This window comes from Ptychodera flava, chromosome 13 (assembly GCF_041260155.1).
Source record: "Ptychodera flava strain L36383 chromosome 13, AS_Pfla_20210202, whole genome shotgun sequence".
Lineage (NCBI taxonomy): Eukaryota > Metazoa > Hemichordata > Enteropneusta > Ptychoderidae > Ptychodera > Ptychodera flava.
Window position 1 is genome coordinate 6,879,772 of NC_091940.1, and position 18,997 is coordinate 6,898,768.

Consider the following 18,997-nt stretch of genomic DNA (forward strand, 5'->3'; position numbering starts at 1 on the left):
TTCATTCCTTCACCATCTTTTTATTGGCTGAATGAATACTCAAAATAAATACAAAACACAAAAGGATGCTGGCAAGGGATATCGACATTATAGAGGATTTCATTATTAGTATCATTGAAACCAGACATGAACAGAACAACAATCCAGCATACACACTGTAACATACTTTTGTCTACAAAAGTTATAATCTATGTGCTTGTTGCCAAACTGACTACTGCATATATTGTACATTATGTGTACTCATTTACATATCAAACCCATGCACCAGAAATATCTTTTAAACCAGTTCCACCACATCATGCGAGATGTTCTTCAGTATTTTAATGAATAAATGAATAAATTTTTAATAGAAATGTTGCCCATTTAGTTTGTGGGAATACCGATATATATTGAATTTGTCAAGATTTCATGGTGCAAGTATGTTTCATATTTAGTTTTTAAACCTCTTGATACAGCCAGACTCTTTCTTGTATAGGAATAAAACCAAAAATATTACTCAAAAATCTTGAATAATATCTATCATTTTAATACTTTGGTGCATGCATATTACGCAATTTTCCCAAGTTAAAATTGTCTTGATTACTCACAAATTACTGTAGAAACTTGACTTTTTTTGAATACATTTTATGATTTTTGCCAAGAACAATGTATTGATGACTGATTGACACAGATACATTCAAGCAAAAGAAGCATGCACTGTCTAGGTCAAGTTGTCACTTCACTCTATGGGATTGGCTTTGATCAAAGTTCAACTTTTTAACTTGTAAATTTATATATCTTTATTGCAAATCAGAGTATTTGATACTAATGCTGCCATGTATTATTTTATGAACCATTTCTGTAATCATCCATTAATTTGAAAATCTAACCCTGGTTATTACTTGACCATGAGACAGACTGAATACAATCTTCCTTCTGTGCTATGCAGCACACTTTCTCTCCGAGTTCCATTATAAATACATAGATATTCCCCTTGGCTATGATTCACAGTTATACTGCATTACATTGTCAGCGACTTCTCTCAGCTAAGCAAGTAAACCCACGCTTCTTCCTTAATGTACATTTTGAAAGTTGCTATTTCAAATTTAAGAAAAACTGGAAAACTAGATTCATGCAACTTGAGGAAACTCTTGAAGTTTCAAGCATTTTTATATTTCAGAGATCTGCCATTGAGCATGACTTTGTCAGATTTTGCTTAGTCAATGACGGTGTGACTTGATGAAGTTGATGAGACTGTTGGTTGAACAGTCATGTGAGCTGACTGCATCTGGACCTCTCAACTCTGGTTGGATCACTTTAGCAAGCTGTTTGCCAAGTTCAACACTGGAAACAAATTAAAACCAACAGATTACTTAATCAAAGGTTACAAAATTTTGTGCAAAGCAGTAACAAAGTTTGATGTCTCATCAGAAGCTAACTCTTCGGTGATAATATGCACTGATAGTCTGGATAATGTCCTTGAAAACAGACATGGCAATTGTCACCCGGGGCTATAGGATAGTCCAAACAATAGCATTGGTTGAGACTCCGCACAGATTCCAATGTAAATATGATGGATTTACACAAAGCAATGAGTGTATGAATCACAATATCAGGGCAGAATTTGTAAAATAGTCATTCGTTGATCTGTTCTATAGTAACACTGAATATCAACTACTGAATGTACAGCTGCTACTTACCCCCACTGATCATATGAATTGATATCCCAAATAACACCCTGTGTAAATATCTTATGTTCATACATAGCAATGAGTACTCCCAGTATGTATGGAGACAACTTTTGAAAGACAATGGAATTGGTTGGTCTGTTCCCTTCAAACACCTGTGCAATAAAAATACAAAGAACAAAGTTGAAACAAATGTAAAATCTCCAACAGCACTCCAAAACAGATGATTTTTTGACATTTCAATAAGAGGTACGCTTACCTTATGAGGTAGGATCCTTTCAAGTTGTTCACCAGACTTTCCTTCTTTCTCCAGTTCAGCTCTGGCTACATCACTGCTTTTACCAAGCATCAAGGCCTCTGTCTGAGCTAGGAAGTTTGCAAGCAATATCTACAAAGAAATGTGTATAGCTTTGATGAGGGAAATCAGGGATGCACTAGGATAGTGGTAATTCAGAGACATCAAAGTACAAATCAACCATTCTTATGAGTAAAACCATAACAGATCAGAGTCTTAGCTCTCAAGTACAGAAACCTTTGCATGTTCACAGAGAAGAAAGTATTCAAGAAAAATCAACAGCTTTCACAAGGATTGAAACATTTCAAAAATAATGTCAAAGAAAGATATGACCATTATTAACTGCTGTGAGCGACATAGTGAAAAGCCTTCCTCCATACAAAGTGCACACTCATCAATCAAATGAAAATCAAAGCACGTAATACAAAACAGAAACTAAACCAACGGACAAGTTGTGGCATTACCAATTTTACATTGTTATCAGTACTTGAAAAATAATTGGCTTTTGCCCCTTTTAAGGAAACAGTGGTACTTGCAGACTTCACTGTTACAAATGGTATAGATATTGAAAACTATGCTTGTGGGAGTTTTGCATATGAGTTTAATGCTTTGAAAATTGCAATATTACCTCATGATGAAGACCCCCAGTGATGGGATTATGAGTTTCAACAGGTGCCAAGAAGTCACAAGGAATCAATCTTGTACCTGGCAAAGGAAGATAAAGTGGCTTTCTTTAGGCAGAGAATCCTAGGTGTATGGTTTTTGAGTTGGAGACATACACCAATACATTGAAAACTTCACCATATCTGCATCTGATGAAATATTGTTGTGACATACACTTATAGTGAAAACAAACAATGTATTTGACAATACAGGTCATGAATTTATATTGTTAGTGGTATCGGATCATAGTTTTTGACAATTTGTATTGAATAGCAATGAAAGGCTAGGCCATTATGCTAAAAAAATGAACAAATCTGAAATTGAGAAAACTACTTGAATCGATTGTTCTCATCCCCACTTCCCATGTACAAGGTCTAATGTGTCTATTACACAAAATACAGTATCAGACTCTGTTGGTGACAAAATAAAGTATATAAACTGAGGAACAAACTACTTGGTGTAGCATGATGTTCAAAATTATATTCACTCATAACACACTAACGGCATTTGAAGCACTGTCACTAATTGGTATGGAAATCTCACAATATTTTTAAATTCTGGTAAGTCGGTATTGTATACACTAAGAATGGTTATTTTGTCAGTTCACATGAGAATCACACTGGAAGGACAATGAATTACCCTGATGAATGAGTTGATAGAATGCATGTTGTCCATTGGTCCCTGGTTCTCCCCATACAATGGGTCCTGTAGAGTGATCAACCTTCTGTCCACTGCGAGTGATGTATTTCCCATTGGATTCCATGTCACCTTGTTGGAAATAGGCCGCAAATCTGTGCATGTACTGAAAAACAAACAGCCAATTCAACAGAAAATGAAATGAACATAACAGCTGACACATGAAACATCATTTGAAATATGAATCAAACAAGATTAATGTGAGGACACACTGTTCCACATATTGACTGTACACTTTCTGACATCCTTTGAACAGCTATCGTTGTGTGAAATATTTAGTGAATGTTGTTCTCATTATATGTATTGCTTTGGTGCTGTAACATGCCTTGTGCAAAGCTCCATATGGGAGAAAGTGTGTTTTCTAGAAATATGACCTTCAAGTGAAATAACTAAATGAATACTCTTCAATTTGCAATCAGTATATCATGATAAAGGATTTAAAAGCTAAGATACAAATTACAGTGAATTATATTTCTGATCAATCTTCAGTATTTCCATATGAAAACATAAAATTATGTAAAATTTCTTGGTAAGGTACCCTCATATTAAGCTGTATTTTCTCTTGTATATGGTGATCTACTTCTCAAAGGTTTACACCATCATTTATAATATTTTGATAATAGACTGCACTACAACTGTCTGTCTGCATGTGTCTGTCCAGCAATAATTATGATCCTGATAATTCCTGAGGGATGGGCAAATGCATAGACAGATGTACCAACGTGGCCCAACCTATAAGTCCCCTGAATTACATCCATAGCGATCTCTAGTAAGGCCGTTTAAAGAAATTTCTTTGTTTGCCGTCCTTGGATATTTGAAAAACCTACCAGCCAGCCAGGGAAAAAAAACAAACACAAACAAAAAACACAAGTGTATAAACATAAGCTCATTTTTTATTTATCTTCTTTTGGAAAAATAATATTTTTATTTGTAATAGTGTTGAGATTGTTTTTTTCTTCTTAATTTTCTCTGAAAAGCTACCAGCATGCAGACAGCAAACAAAGAATTTTATTTAAAGCGCCTAATCTGAAAATTCCTTTGAATTATGTATCATGAATGTATGACGTCAGAACTGAAGATGAAGTCATCCACTTGAGGTTTTCCACTTTGGGGCACACACTACAAGAAAAGACTGTGATTTTAAAGGAAGGGAAAAGTTGAGCTGAACAAATTTCATGTGAGAGTAAAATACTTAAACTGGATATACTGACCTGATCATATGGCAACAATGCCTGTGTCTCTGCACCAAAGAAGTTACTGTACCAGACACCGAGCATTGCTAATATCACAGGTATGTTAGCTTCCAGTGGAGCTGTTCTGAAATGGTTATCCATAAAATGACCGCCAGCCAGTAGAGCTTCAAAGTTATCCATACCAATGTAGAGAGCAATGGACAAACCAATGGCTGACCAAAGAGAGTAACGACCACCAACCCACTATGAGAGCAAGAATACAAATTTAATTTAGACACAAAGTGATTGAAATTGAACAGCAATCTTGCACAATTATTGAACAAGTTTTGTAGCGTACTTCATTTATGCTGAAATATTTTACAGCCCTGACAGTGACAGAGCTGAACAGTACTTGAGGTGCATAACTATCTACATATCTACATATACTGGTTTTGGACTATCAATGGTTTCTCTAAAGTATGGTCTGGTATATTCAATCTTGCTCCAAAGCACAGTGCCATATTTTTTAGTCTAGTAAATATACAAAATGCTTGAACTCTCTTTCCGTTGAACTAGAATATCTTTGAGAGGTTTGAGAGTGAGGTTTAAATACAAAGACTTTACTAGTTTACAAAAACAAATCCCTTTTCAAACATACAATTTGAAGTACACACTTAAATTTTGAAGAAATCCTCTTTCAAACAAACACTTTGAAGAGCCTACTATGTGAACGTCTTATCTCTGGATAACTAGCATTGTTTTGTTAACTTAATTAGTTTGAAATATCCAATTTAAGGCATATATGAAAATGAAAGATAGATAGTGAAAGTGACACAATGCACTTGACATTGTCAAGAACCATCCCTACTTACATAAAGAATGTTACAAAACTTCTTGTCATTTTTTATGTCAGTATGGAGGTCATATAAAGACATAAAACAGAATTTGAAAATGGACAAATGATTTGAGATGAGGGGGTTGGCACTTTCACTTTTGTTGCAAGACTGGACTAGAATGCTGGGAAGTAGAAGTGATGCTATAATATAGAGTACGTGATGTACAAAGTATGAATATTCATCATTGATAATGAGCCATAATCATTTGATTTGCATTGTAAAACAGAATTCAGGAAAATACTTCCATAAATGAACATTGCTCATCATACTTTCAGCATACAGAGAGTTACACAACAAGATGAAACTTCAAATCCAAACAACAAAAGAAAACTTGATGTATACTAAAAGCTGAATTTATTCTATTGAGAAACTTGTGCAAGTAAAACATTGACTGGATTGTTCTTAGAACAGATCTGTATCTGCTCACTGTGGATTTTTTGTGTGATTCTCATCTCTGCATAGTTTCAAATGAATATCTATTTGTCAATGTCAGAAGTACATCAAATTTTGAGGGGAAGCCATTCTGATCTGGCAGCTTTACTTTCTGACTGACAAACCTCTGAACTGATGTGTTTAGATTTCTACTTCTGTGGCATAAATACAGAAAAAAAACAGCTTGCTATGCAAGTAAAATAAATAATTATGAAATACTCACATCCCAGAAGACGAACATGTTTTTCTTGTCAATACCAAAGGCTTCAACTTTCTCCTGTAGATTAGAATGAGGGAAACAGAGCATTATGAGTCATTCTTGGTCATATTGACAGGTGATGGTGTGGTCAGTTGAACACTGCGGTCTTCAGGTTACATATAATCCATATTACATGATATATGATACTGAAGATGGCCATACTCAGACGTAACCAGAGACAGCGGAATGTCGTACCACAACTCAGGGACACCAGAAAATAGTCAGCTGGTAGCTTAGGACTTCCTGATAAATCTTTCTTTTACAGCACACAGCATCTCATCCAATTTCTTTGGAAAAACTTTGCCAGAACTTGTACTTTCCTAACCTAAACTTGTACTTTCCTAACCTAAGAACAATGGTAAAAGATATCTATATCACAAATGGATTTGTGATACCACAGCAAACAATAAGTTGTGAAAGTTTTGCATGTAAATGGTTGATGTCTACAAAGGCATTGATTGAAAGTCATTTGAGTTGTTGAACAATCATGGACTTCAACTCAACAAAAGCTATCAAATATAAATTTCAGCTAACATAGGTATTCACTTGGTATGACAAAATATGATGTCATAGTTATGCAAGTCTTGCATACATCACAAGAAATTAAAGAATGAAGATGAAAGACAGCTTGACCTTGTTATTCCAGACAAGTCATTCAGATTTGTTAACGACAATTAAATTTCGATACACTTAAATCTTATTTAAAACATAGACAGTCAACTGTCCATCTTTTAAATGCTGTGTTTTTGCAATCACTATCTCTCATGATTAAGTAATCAGGTCTTTCAAACAGCATTGTAAAACATATTTGTACTTTTGCAAAACAAATATTTCACCACATGATTTTTTTACCGCGGCAATGTCTCTGAAATGGCTATCTGTTGCGTTAACAAATGTACAACTTAGTACATTTGTTTCAACTCATCATCTTTCTTTACATACTGTACCTTGGTGTTTTCAATGAATTGCATATTGTACATTCAATTTCGTAAAATGAAAAACACTATTGAATACAATAACCAATTGGTGTTGATGATTAAAAGTTATTGTAAAGTCTATTGCTTCATTCTCCAGATCTGACATTGAAAGCGGCTGATGTAGCAGAGTTTGTGAGAAGATTTTCTCAGACAGGAAAATAAATGAAAGAATTAGCAGTAGTGAAAAACTGGAAGGCTGCCAATGAAGACTACCACATGGTGGTTGGTGATAATTTCTTGATGCCCTAGGGTAAGTACAGTATCCCGTATATCTTATGGTTACACTTGCTGTAATGTTGCAATGTTTGTATCAAATGTGATTGAGGTTCTTACTGTATTAGTATCCTCAGGGCTAAATCATCCAGACACAGAAGATTTGGAGGCCAAAAAACATGACTGGACGCATGTCTGGACAAATGAAGTTATCAACCTTGTGATAAACTTTGAACTTTATTACATGCCGAGTACGCTGACCCGGGATGCTCACTGGGCTGAAGTCAAAGATTTGGAGTCGTGAAGTTGAGTTTATAAAATTTAAAAAGTAAGAATAGAACTTTACTTCGGAGACTCACATTAGGATACTTACAGCATTTGTGGAGAGGGCAACAAAGTGTTTTGCGACAGTGGATGGATCTTTGGCAGACTCAAGGAACCAATTCTTTGCTGAAGTTGCATTGGTGATAGTTTCCTGTGTTGTAAAGGTCTGTGGGAAAAGGTCACAATTTTCATGGAGTTAATGAAATGTACTGATATACACTATCAACAGCAAAACTGATTGATATAGCCAATACTATTTTAATAGATGCACAGTTATTAAAAGTATTCATTGTTCAAGGCAAGAGATACCCGCTGAATGATTTTTTACTTTTTAATTTTTATCTGTGATCAGTTTTGAGAAATGGCATTACTCAGTTGCAGTCAAAAGGAACTAATAGATGAGTTGTTTATACGACCAATCATTCAACAAGGGTCTTGCTTAAATGGAGGATGACACTTCTGACTTTGGATCAGAAATCAAGCGACCACCATGGCTTTACTGATAGCGGTATTACATATAAAATATACAGACATATGACATCTGCAGCTTTCTGATTGACAATCCTACTAGGACTGCATATACTGTATCATAAAAACATTAGGCAGAAACCTGTGCATGATATATTTTTTATGTACATTGTAAACGAAGGCTGGCCATGGCGTATCTCCTGTGAGGCTAACGAATATGCATTACATACATACCTTAGAAGCAACAATAAAGAGTGTAGTTTCTGGATTCAGTTTCTTCAAAGTTTCTGCAAGGTGTGTTCCATCGATATTGGAGACAAAGTGAACTTGTAGCTTGTCAGCATATGGTTTGAGAGCTTCTGTTACCATTACTGGACCCTGTGTAGGGTTAAATGATAAAAAGAAGAAAAACACAATAAGTACAGTATTCAAATCAGCCTTTTTTTCAATCATGCTCATATCTTTGATCAAATTTTGCAGTCACAAAGGTGCAGTCTTTTCATGAGCACACAATCTTTGGTTACTATCCCTTGCCATTCATTAATCATATACCAATTATTATATCTCAGTTTTCAACACTATTCAAATAATACTCGATGTGAAATCTTGTTATGACCTGTCATAGGATATTAAATAAATCTTGAGAGACTTTACGGGGAAACCTGATGATATCCCCATGGTATCAAAGACTTACCAAGTCTGATCCACCGATTCCAACATTGACAACGTCAGTTATTGACTTTCCTGTGTAGCCCTTCCATTCTCCACTTCTGACAGACTACAACAAAACAACAGTAAAAGTGAAAACTCAACCATCAGTGTACTGCTGACTTAGGTATTTGAAAACTTAGCTTGTGTTAAGTATTAACAGTGGTGCATGAAGTGTGAATTTATCCCTGCCATCACATTTTTTGGTACAACCTCATTGTTCCCAGTTGAAAAAATTGAACATCTGTAAGGGGAAGTTGGGTGAAAGGATGAAGCTGCCACCTGCAATGGAGATCCGTGGCTGGGACTATCTGAATGAGAGCATCACAAATATCTACCTGTCAATATCATGATTGTTTGAATGACAATAATAAATTTCAAATTATCACACACACACACATACACACACACACACACACTATACAACTTAAAATGTCTGAATGCAAATTACAATTTACATTTCATTTTAATTACTGGAGAATCTACTAATCAGATGTTTAAGCAGGGAATAAAAATTTGTAAAATTTAATGTTAAAGCTTTTTTTTGCTATTTTTGCAAAATTAAAGGTTGGATTGAAGAGTAACTATTACATGGTTTCCCATGTGTTCAACTTTGAACAGAAAGTTTATTCCAACATACATTTATCTAAATAACAGTTTTAGGAAAAGCAACCACAATCTGACTCAATTATCACACACACTGTAAAACAAAATGAATGGAATCTTGTCCATTTGTACTGGTATATCATTGCCTTATAATAATACACACTGGGAAACCAACACACACAAATCTAAGAAGGAATTCTGTGGCTTTTACATGCAACATTTATTAGTTGGAATGAGATCAAGACATTTGTGAAGGAATGTAACGAGCCATCACTCTATATGACTGAGTTATCACTGCAATGATGGTGTTCTCTGTCTTCATGTTACAACAGAACATAAATTGTAAAACTAGTTCTTGCCATTTTCTGGGTAATTCACCTTGTGCAGGGAAAGCATTAATTTTATAAATTCATGTATTTCACAAGGTATATTATAATGATACCTCCATAATCAATCACCAATCCTATGAAATCAACTTTGATGGAAACATGTTCTAAAACCCTGATGAGAATTAAGTAAGGCTTTGACAAAAGGGAGTACCATGCAATCTGCATATCTATGCCATGAATTTAAGTAGTTTAGAAATCTTGAATCTAATGCATTAAATATAACAACTTTGTTGTACAAATTATGTTTCGCATTATGAGCTTCTTAGTGTACCGGGTACATCATTTTGATGGAAGGTCATTGCCAAATTGTTCCTTGTGGAAATCTCTTGAGGAATGGAATTCCGAAAATTATTGGCTTTAACTAGTGCATTTGACCTGACAGACTCACATTCAGCTTACACAAAGTCACTGCCCATGTAACACACTGCATTTGCAAACTATCCAGGGAAAAGTATTCTATGAAGATAGTAATTTATGGGAACAGTTTGGTGCACATCAATTTTATCACTGGAATCACAGACAGGGAAAAACGTGTTAATATCTTACAAATTTACAGCCATGCACTGTCAGCATAGCCAAAGAATGCAGATTCACAACATGGTTGACAGGAAGAGATTCCTACTGCTACAGTAGTGGCAGGGCTCGAAATTAGCGGTAGTCCCGCGTCCACAGACTACCAACTTTTCCTTGTGGCTACCAAACTCAATGAAATGGTAGCCAACATGGACTACCAAAGCCTGGGACATGAACTTCAGTCAGTACTTGGCGTGCCATGTCTTGTCTTTCACTTTTGGACCAGCTAAATGCAGTAAAACCCAGCTGGACACAGTAAGGCCAGACTATGACTTTGTTTTGCAAATTATAAAGACGGCACTGCGATGGAACTTTGCAACAAAGTTGCAATATCTCAACTGATGTACTTGGATGACATGCACAATAAAATGGTGGCCTATGAAAACGTACTCACATTGCATTTAGATCAAAATGTATCAATCACAAACTCATCCCTACTACACAAAGCCCATGGTCTGTTTTAGCCCTGCTAAGAAGGTGATAGTCATTGCCATGACGACTTTCAAAATTGGCAAGCAACTCTGAGAATGAAATGGTTGTCAATACAATGATAGGTCACCAAACTTTTTAGTGTCACTGTCGTCAATTATACCAGTTTCCTTTGGGTAATAAAGATGTGCAAGTATTCACATCAAATGACTAACAAATTCACTTCATGGGCAGAATCTTGGAAAATAGCTTTTCTTCTCTTGTTCATGAAAAAAAACATAAACTAAAATATGCATGGGCTACCAGCCTTTGTCACTACGCTACCAGCTTCAGAAAATGGTAGCCCAAGTGGACTACCAGATAATAAGTTAATTTCGAGCCCTGAGTGGCATTGATCTACTCTACATAAATGACCTGCCTTCTGCTGGATTAGTTGAAAGAGACTCATGTGGGGGCTATAAGAAATTACAACCAATGATAATCACCTGTGTGAACTCTCTCATTTGCTGTAACACTGCATTCACGTTGGGCATCACATCCTGCCCGTCAACCAAGATGGGTTTGTTTGATCTGTTCCGCAATGCAATATGAAGAACAGCACGGTTTTCTGTGAAGTTAATCTTCTCCCCGCAGAACAGACGTTCACGTGCCTTCTCAATCCCTCGTTCCTTGGCCTACAATGTCAAAAGAAATCACTGCATACAAAAATTTTCATTATATTTTTTATCAAAATACAAAAGAGCTTCAATCCAGACAAGTACATGTCTACTTCACATTCATGAGCACCACAGTGTTTTTCTATAGTAGCCCAAAGAGTCACTGATTGAAAAATCAACAACATATTTTATATTCCATGTACAGGGAGGACAATATAACAAGAATATCGGCTAACAACTGAATTAAAATAATCTTTTACAGGCAAGAATAAATGCATTTACCAGTTTACTCAGGAAGGAAAACGTTGAGTTGGTCACTTTGCAGAAAATACAATACCTTGTAAAGTTTACTTGGAACACATCTTGAGAGTCCTTCTCTGGTCAGAGTTACACTGTAAGCCTTCTAACCAACGATATTTTTAGTTGATTTAAGAATTTCTGGAAATGCTTTTGTATCAGCTCTATACTAGTACATAATTCATTACTCTTGCATTAAAACTAACAGAGAAATTTTTGAGTCACTGGTACATTACTGAAGCTTTCAGGATCTAGTGAAAATTAAAGTCTGCTTGGATGAAAACACAAACAAAGTTACTCACCAGTTGAATAAGCATACCCAGTACTTCTTCATTGATGAGATTCTTTGAGTAGTCCAATAAAAGATCACCTTGTTCAGTCTTCAGCGTGATGCTGTAGTAAGGAAAAGGTAAACTTCCCATTACTAATCATAGATGAGATTAATTGTTTGATTTCTACAGTGGAGGCCATGTTCATTCTATCAGACATGTGTAATTTATGATTCTAATGTGACCTTACTGTCTACTTTGATATGCTTCCAACTTTAATTACAAAGTTACTGACCTTACAAAATATGTGAAGGAAAGGATCGTGTACCTAAGGTACAGCTGGAACTGGAGAATATTTTTACACAGATATTGAAGGACAGTATGACCAGACAGTGGACCCAGTATGTTTAGGAGAGTGTCAAATGTCACTAGCTGAGGGTGCACATTTCAGAACCAGCAACAAAACTTCATTAAGGTAAAGGGCGACGAATTCGGACGCACACACGCTTTAGAACGTTTCTGCGCAGATTTAACTCCAGCCTGTCGCAAATGGGTTACTTTGTAGCGCATGTATTAACATCACCTGTCATTGTTGAAATTCAATTTTACCTAATTTTTTGACCCAGTCTCTTAGAAATACATGTGACCTATAACCTTGTCATATTTTGACCCCCTAGGAAGCTGGTTTTTATTAAATATGAGTGAAAAATTAACATTTCTCTCCCATTTACATGGCGCATATTACCCATTCACCTGGAGATAGTGTAAAAAGTAGCGCGGTGACACCCTTTTATTAAAAGTGTAAACTAAATGGTATTATGTCAGGATTTTATTCGCCAAGTTTGGTCAAAATGACACCATTCAAAGCGACAGGAAGAAAGTTCGAAAATTATGTAGTGATATAATTTCGATATCGTCATTTTGTAATCGATACTTATGTAAATATTTCTTTACAAACATCATGAAAACTGTACATTCGATAGATATGGATCTTAAGTCTTCGTATATATTAAAATTAACTCATTTGCTAAGCTTTTTATAATTGCTTTCTTTAGTTTAAGTGAATTATATCATTTTTATTTATTTCTAAAGACGCCATTTTAACGTCCGTTTCCATGGAAACAAGCGTGGTGACCCCCATTTTTTATTTTATTTTTGCACTTGCACAAGTTCCAAGAATATTTGTGCAAAGTTTCAAGAAAATGACACCACAACTTAATTTTGACGTAATTCGTAGGACTTCACCTTAATCCACACCTTACCACACAATTCTGAAGTTAACCTATTGCGTTGATGGCATTTGCCAAACTCTTCCACAACAATTCTTCGTCAACTATTCTGCTGGCCGTATTAAGTTTTTATTGAGTTTCAACCAAAGATCAGGCAAAGATGCCAGGCTTCACTTAGTATGTGCTAGATGTGATGGTAGACAGCCTTGCTAGAAGCAGGGCTCCTAGAAGTTGATCCCCTTCCAATGATGTAGATAAACTTTGTTTCTCAGGAATATCTATGCAACCCTGAATGCCACATGATCTGCGAATCCATTTCCAAATCAATTAAAAGCTTAGTTGGCCACCAAATCACTTGCATATGACTTACGTGGGGTTTGTTTACATCAGCTTCTAACTAGCTAGTGCAAAGTACATAGGGATGTATGATATTCCGGCAAACATTCAACATATGCAGACCAGAAGAACATTTGCCAAATGTCAACATTCATTCACCATGTTAAAAAAGTTTTCCTGCTATCTATGACAAATAACTAAAATTTTACAAAAATTTTAATTATTTGTCAAAACTTTCAGAAAATTTTTTTGTAAAACCAATAGCCAATAGCTGTGACTTTTAATGTTTTTTTTACTATTTTTGTTTTGTGTATCAATGGCAAGTTCTTGTTCTATACCCAAAAGCATGTTGAAACATAAACTATTAAATTTGTCAAAATAACTTCTATGTGTCTAAATGCAGTTATTATTTACATTTGAAATCTAGTCCGGACCTGAATTCACTTCTCAACAATGAAGATACAGTCAACACATGTAGAGGATGAGTTGCAAGCTCAACACTGTGTATCTTCAACATTCTTTGAGCAGTAGAACAAGAAACTGTAGTTGGCATTATAAAAGACAAAAATTCAGGAAATGGCCAAGAAATAAACACATAAATAAGCAGCAGATCATATATTGCCTAGCTGTCAAAATGAAGTTTTCAACTGCTGTCAGGTTGTTACCCGTATGAACCAACCATCAGCAATCAGCATGGACTTAACCATTCTGACTGACTGAATCAAAGTGGTGATTGCCTGGATACAAAATTTGTTGATTTGTTTTTCTTGCCACAGCTATTTTCATTTCTTTATTATTTCTCTGCCAATTTTGAGAATTTCTGTACACAATCAGACAACCTTTTGGCGCTGACAGTGAGACATTTTTAACATGTTCACGGTTACTGTGATTGGGGTAATGATTCACAAGGCTATGGCCATATTGAATATCCATTGAGGACAAGCTAAATGCATTCTTGCACAGTGACTTGGCAATGATATGCATGCAGTGCATAGAAGTAGCAAATTGATTGTTCTCAAATCTTTGAGATTTACACCTGATGTTGCTTTCATTGTGAAAGGACTTTTTACACCTCCTTGTAACAGGTAATAGGTCTTCATTTTGTTCATTCTAATGTTCTGATATTAAATGGAGGTTACATCCACACAGCTTGAATGATTAGGGTTCAAAAGACTGTCCAACTGGCTGAGCGTGGGCCTCATCCAAACATGGATCCGCACATCCGATTGTCCAGGCTTCATACTTTGGTCAAAACTCATGCCGTCAAAGTACTAGAACAATATTCTCTTGTCACTTTATTAATCATGTTTCTTTGAAACAAGTAACTATTGAATTGCATTTATTTGAAACTACTATAAAAGTCAACAGAAGTTAGAAATGAGATCATGGGTACAATCATGCTGCATATTGAAAGTGAATTGTAAAACATTGAAATTTTAGTGAGACACAGAGCCAGTTTAGATCACCGAACATATAACCGTTGGATAACCGTTGTTCAGATAATCAACAGTTAACTATACCGCTAATTTGTTTCTTTAATCCAAAACTTTGTTTGGTGACCTCTAGTCTTGATTATAAAGAGAATAATTAAAAATTTCTTTGGATTGTTTCAGAAAAGTCTGAAACTGTTTCAAGACACATATCACATCCCTAAAGCTGAATAATTTTGATCATGTCTGGGAAGAATTTTGTATCCCATTTTATGGCAAATTGCTGAAACTTTGCATCAAGACATACTGGTTCGTCCTGGTTAATATACATATGGAATATCAAATGATGGCATTATCTAGAAGGGAAGAGATATACCATGTACAATCATGTTTTATTATAAAGTTGTGACTCTAGATTTTCAATCTGAATTAAACGAAGAGTGATTTCGACAACTATAGAAAGTGTGTGGGTTGGTGAAGTGAAGATATCTTATAAAAGCCCACGTTGAAAATTGATGGCCATCGATAATGTGGGTGCACATTGATGTACAGCGTGGGCTTTGTAAGGTATTTTAATCTAACATTAATTTAAAAGGAGCACTATAACACACTTTTCTGTGACCTTGGGCTAAAATTCACTATGCAGCTCCTAGAAAGACCTTCAAGACTCATTTTTTCGGAGCTGATGATACCTAATTACTTCATAAACCAAAATCAAATCTTTCAGGTTGTTGGCATTAGTGTAAAGAATGACTGGATTGTTAATAATCATGCACATACAGATTCATAAGATGGCACTTTGTGACAGCCTGGGCTTAAATTACATGTACGTAAAGAATTTGTTTGAGCTATCAACATATCTGTTTCCTATACGGAATACATTTGTATGTAAAGTATTTCATCACTCTCAAGATTGCCTATGTGATATATGTATGATAGAACAGTTTATCTTACTTAAATATCAACAAGTCTCTGGTTGTTTCACATTTGATAGACAAGATTTCAAATCAAGCTCAGTCAACCTTTAATCATTTTTTCTTAAAAAACAGTTAAACTTTCTGCGAAAGACTATTTGCTGAGTGTTTCAAGAAATACTCAAGGGCTACATATAAAATACTATGGAATTCCTAATGAATGTTTCAAAAGCTTTATGCACAGAAATTTTAAACACTTGTAATGTAAAAGAATACAGAAACATTTGACAAAACTACTACAATTTTTTTTCCTTTTTCATTAGATGGTTAATGCCAGTAATAGTACCGTACTGCTTTCACGTTAGAAATTATATTTTACAAATACTGCATTTTCTGTAATCCCTCTTCCATAGTTTTAATTGTTCACTGCTGATCCTATTAACCTTTTGAGTACCAAAGTCAATTTTTGTTGCCTTTATAGAATTTATCATGTACCTACATTTACGTACCTGTGTAAAGCTATGGGGGAAAGCACCCTCACATCTGTGCATTTTTTTAACGTATCCAACCCAGGCCTGGCACCCAAATTTGGATGAACAGGCCTACTATTGTATATCAAATGTTTTACTGCAAACAAAAATGCAAAAGTCAAAAGTTGTAGGCAGGCACATTGAGTCCCAATATGGGCAATCGAGTGCATTTCTAAACTACCTCCATTCTGGTTACCACGCACATTGCTAGCTGCAGACGTTCCATTCATACACGAAGATTAATAACACCAACAACTTTTTTCAATTCTAGACAATTTTTCTTTCAGATTTGTCCCAAAATCTTGATCAAAAACTGTAGTCAATGAAAAGTCATATCCATTTGATCTAAAACTATCAAAGACTTTATAGAAAAATTCATGAAAATTGGTTGAAATGTTAGACTTAAAGTTTGGTGGGGAAAAATACAGCGGTCAAACGGTTAATGTCTAGTTTCAGTGAGCCCCTGATTTAAAATTGCTGCACACTGTATACGCTTGAAATGGCAGCCATAGTGATGGGTCAGAAGAAATACCGTATTCGGTATAAGTCACTGAATGCATCCACACACATGCAACTGTACAGTGAAAGCATGTACATAGCAGAATTACAGACCTCCATGCAGTGCAACGCGGCCCACACTGTGCCGGATACAGCTGTGGCTCTTATTTCATCTCTGATTCACCTTTGGGATCACACACTTCTCCACTGTTATCTTTAAACATCTTGACATGAAGAAACTTGTGTCAGCTTACTACACTTATGGGCAATACAAATGTTTTGGTGTTGAAATATTATATAGCCATGGCAAGCTTTACACCACATTTATATCTTCATTAAGGCCAAGCAGCCGTGACTTCTAACATATGGTTTCAATGTTAAGGGTTTCATAAATTTCACCATGTGTAGTCTCGTCTCAAGTGCAGCTGTATTCATAATGTGAATTTGCCCATGCTTCATGACCTGATGGGCTATATTCTATGAACTTTAAATTAACTACTTTAAGGGAGCGTTCAGTTTTTACGGCTGGGGGGGGGGCCGGCAAAATCTTGTCGCCGATGTTCAAAAAAATATAGACCCCCCCTGCATTTTTCGTGAAAAAAAGATGCCCCCCCCCTTTGTCAGACGAAAAAAATATGACCCCCCCCCCCGCTTAAAAATAACTAAAACCCATACGTCAAATTTACCCGCATGGTTTGGATTTGAACTCCGGTACGCCGCGCACTTTATTCGTGTAGCAGAGATGCCAGTGCACAAACTTCTCAGCCACATCCATTGAAACGTCTGTTAATTAGGACGACTGTAAGGCAATTTTTAATTTCATTTCAATAGACAACTCATGTCCATGGACATTGTATAAAGTGAACTTTATTGGAGTGGTTCGCCAAAGGCAGCCCTCCGGTTAAGAGGTCATGGGCCATTACGTAAAGTCAACTTTATTCTAGTGGGCCACCGGTACCACCGGTAAAGAGGGTCGATCATGGCTATTGCATAAAGTAGACTTTACTGGACAGGGCTGCTGAAGGCGCACGGCCATTAAGATTGCCGTGGGGTATTACATAAAGTCAATTTATTGGAGTGGGCCGCCGCAGGCGGCCTGCCGGTAAAGAGGGTCGATCATGGCCATTGCATGAAGTAAACCTAATTGGAGTGGGCCGCCAAAGGCGTCTGCCCGTTAAGAGGGTCATGGGTAATACATAATGTATATTTATTGTAGTGGGCCGCGAAGGCGGCCCGCCGGTAAAGAGGGTCGATCATGGCAATGGCATAAAGTGAACTTTATTGTTGGTATTATGTTTTTGAAAATGTGGTGACCCCCCCTTTCTTACCAGTGAAAAAGCGATGACCCCCCTTTGCAGATTCCAAAATTTGATGACCCCCCCCTGGATTTTGCCGCCCCCCCCCCCACCCCCCCCCGCCGTAAAAACTGAACGGTACCTAATGAAAGTTGCACTCCTACAGGGAGATGAGGGACTGACTCAACAGTTTGAAACTTTGTACTCTGCAAGCCATATGACTATTTTTTCTGTGTCATTTTGTTTTCATACAGCTGCAACGCTGTGAAATTGGCCAGCTCTGAACCAACACATTTCTGCTTTATCCTATCATTATTAAATAGAAGTTGCTTCTGAAGCCTCAAATATACTATGGTTTTACCATCAAATTTTCAATTTAACAATTCCTCCTCTGCACTGCCGAAAATTTGGTTATGATAACTTTCTTCAAGATAACTTGCATTTCAGTTATAATGTAGTACTTCTGGTAATTTAATGCAGGGCTTCACAATTTACAGAAGTTGGAGCATGCGCAGGGAAAAATTATCAAGTGACAGTTGTTCAGATATCGAGGCGTCTTCAAGCTGAAGATATTAAAAAACAAGCGGTCGATATGGCTCCGCTGTGTTTATGTAGAGAATAACTATTTTTGACACATGTTGATGAAGAAGGTGGAAATCTTTGATAGCTCATTTCAGTGGCCAGAAAAAAGTGGCTAAAATAGCTACAAAAATATATAATTGAAGATTTCATCATAATTTGAATATATCACATCGGATCATTCCTAAGAACACGTC

At 36.1% G+C, this 18,997-nt stretch overlaps 1 protein-coding gene across 1 annotated transcript in view; it reads right to left on the minus strand.

Annotated features, from left to right (window-relative positions):
- The window catches only part of LOC139147260 (glucose-6-phosphate isomerase-like), a 26,572-nt gene continuing 7,575 nt past the window's right edge, over window positions 1–18,997 (minus strand). Inside the window, exons 2-13 of the mRNA XM_070718289.1 lie at window positions 12,023–12,113; window positions 11,253–11,441; window positions 8,757–8,840; window positions 8,297–8,440; window positions 7,644–7,760; window positions 6,045–6,098; window positions 4,533–4,757; window positions 3,265–3,427; window positions 2,591–2,667; window positions 1,927–2,055; window positions 1,680–1,822; window positions 1–1,323 (exon numbers count right to left, since the gene is read on the minus strand). Of these exons, the coding sequence (XP_070574390.1) occupies window positions 1,200–1,323; window positions 1,680–1,822; window positions 1,927–2,055; window positions 2,591–2,667; window positions 3,265–3,427; window positions 4,533–4,757; window positions 6,045–6,098; window positions 7,644–7,760; window positions 8,297–8,440; window positions 8,757–8,840; window positions 11,253–11,441; window positions 12,023–12,113 (1,540 nt within the window). The 3' untranslated portion in view covers window positions 1–1,199. The remainder of the gene's footprint in view (window positions 1,324–1,679; window positions 1,823–1,926; window positions 2,056–2,590; window positions 2,668–3,264; window positions 3,428–4,532; window positions 4,758–6,044; window positions 6,099–7,643; window positions 7,761–8,296; window positions 8,441–8,756; window positions 8,841–11,252; window positions 11,442–12,022; window positions 12,114–18,997) is intronic.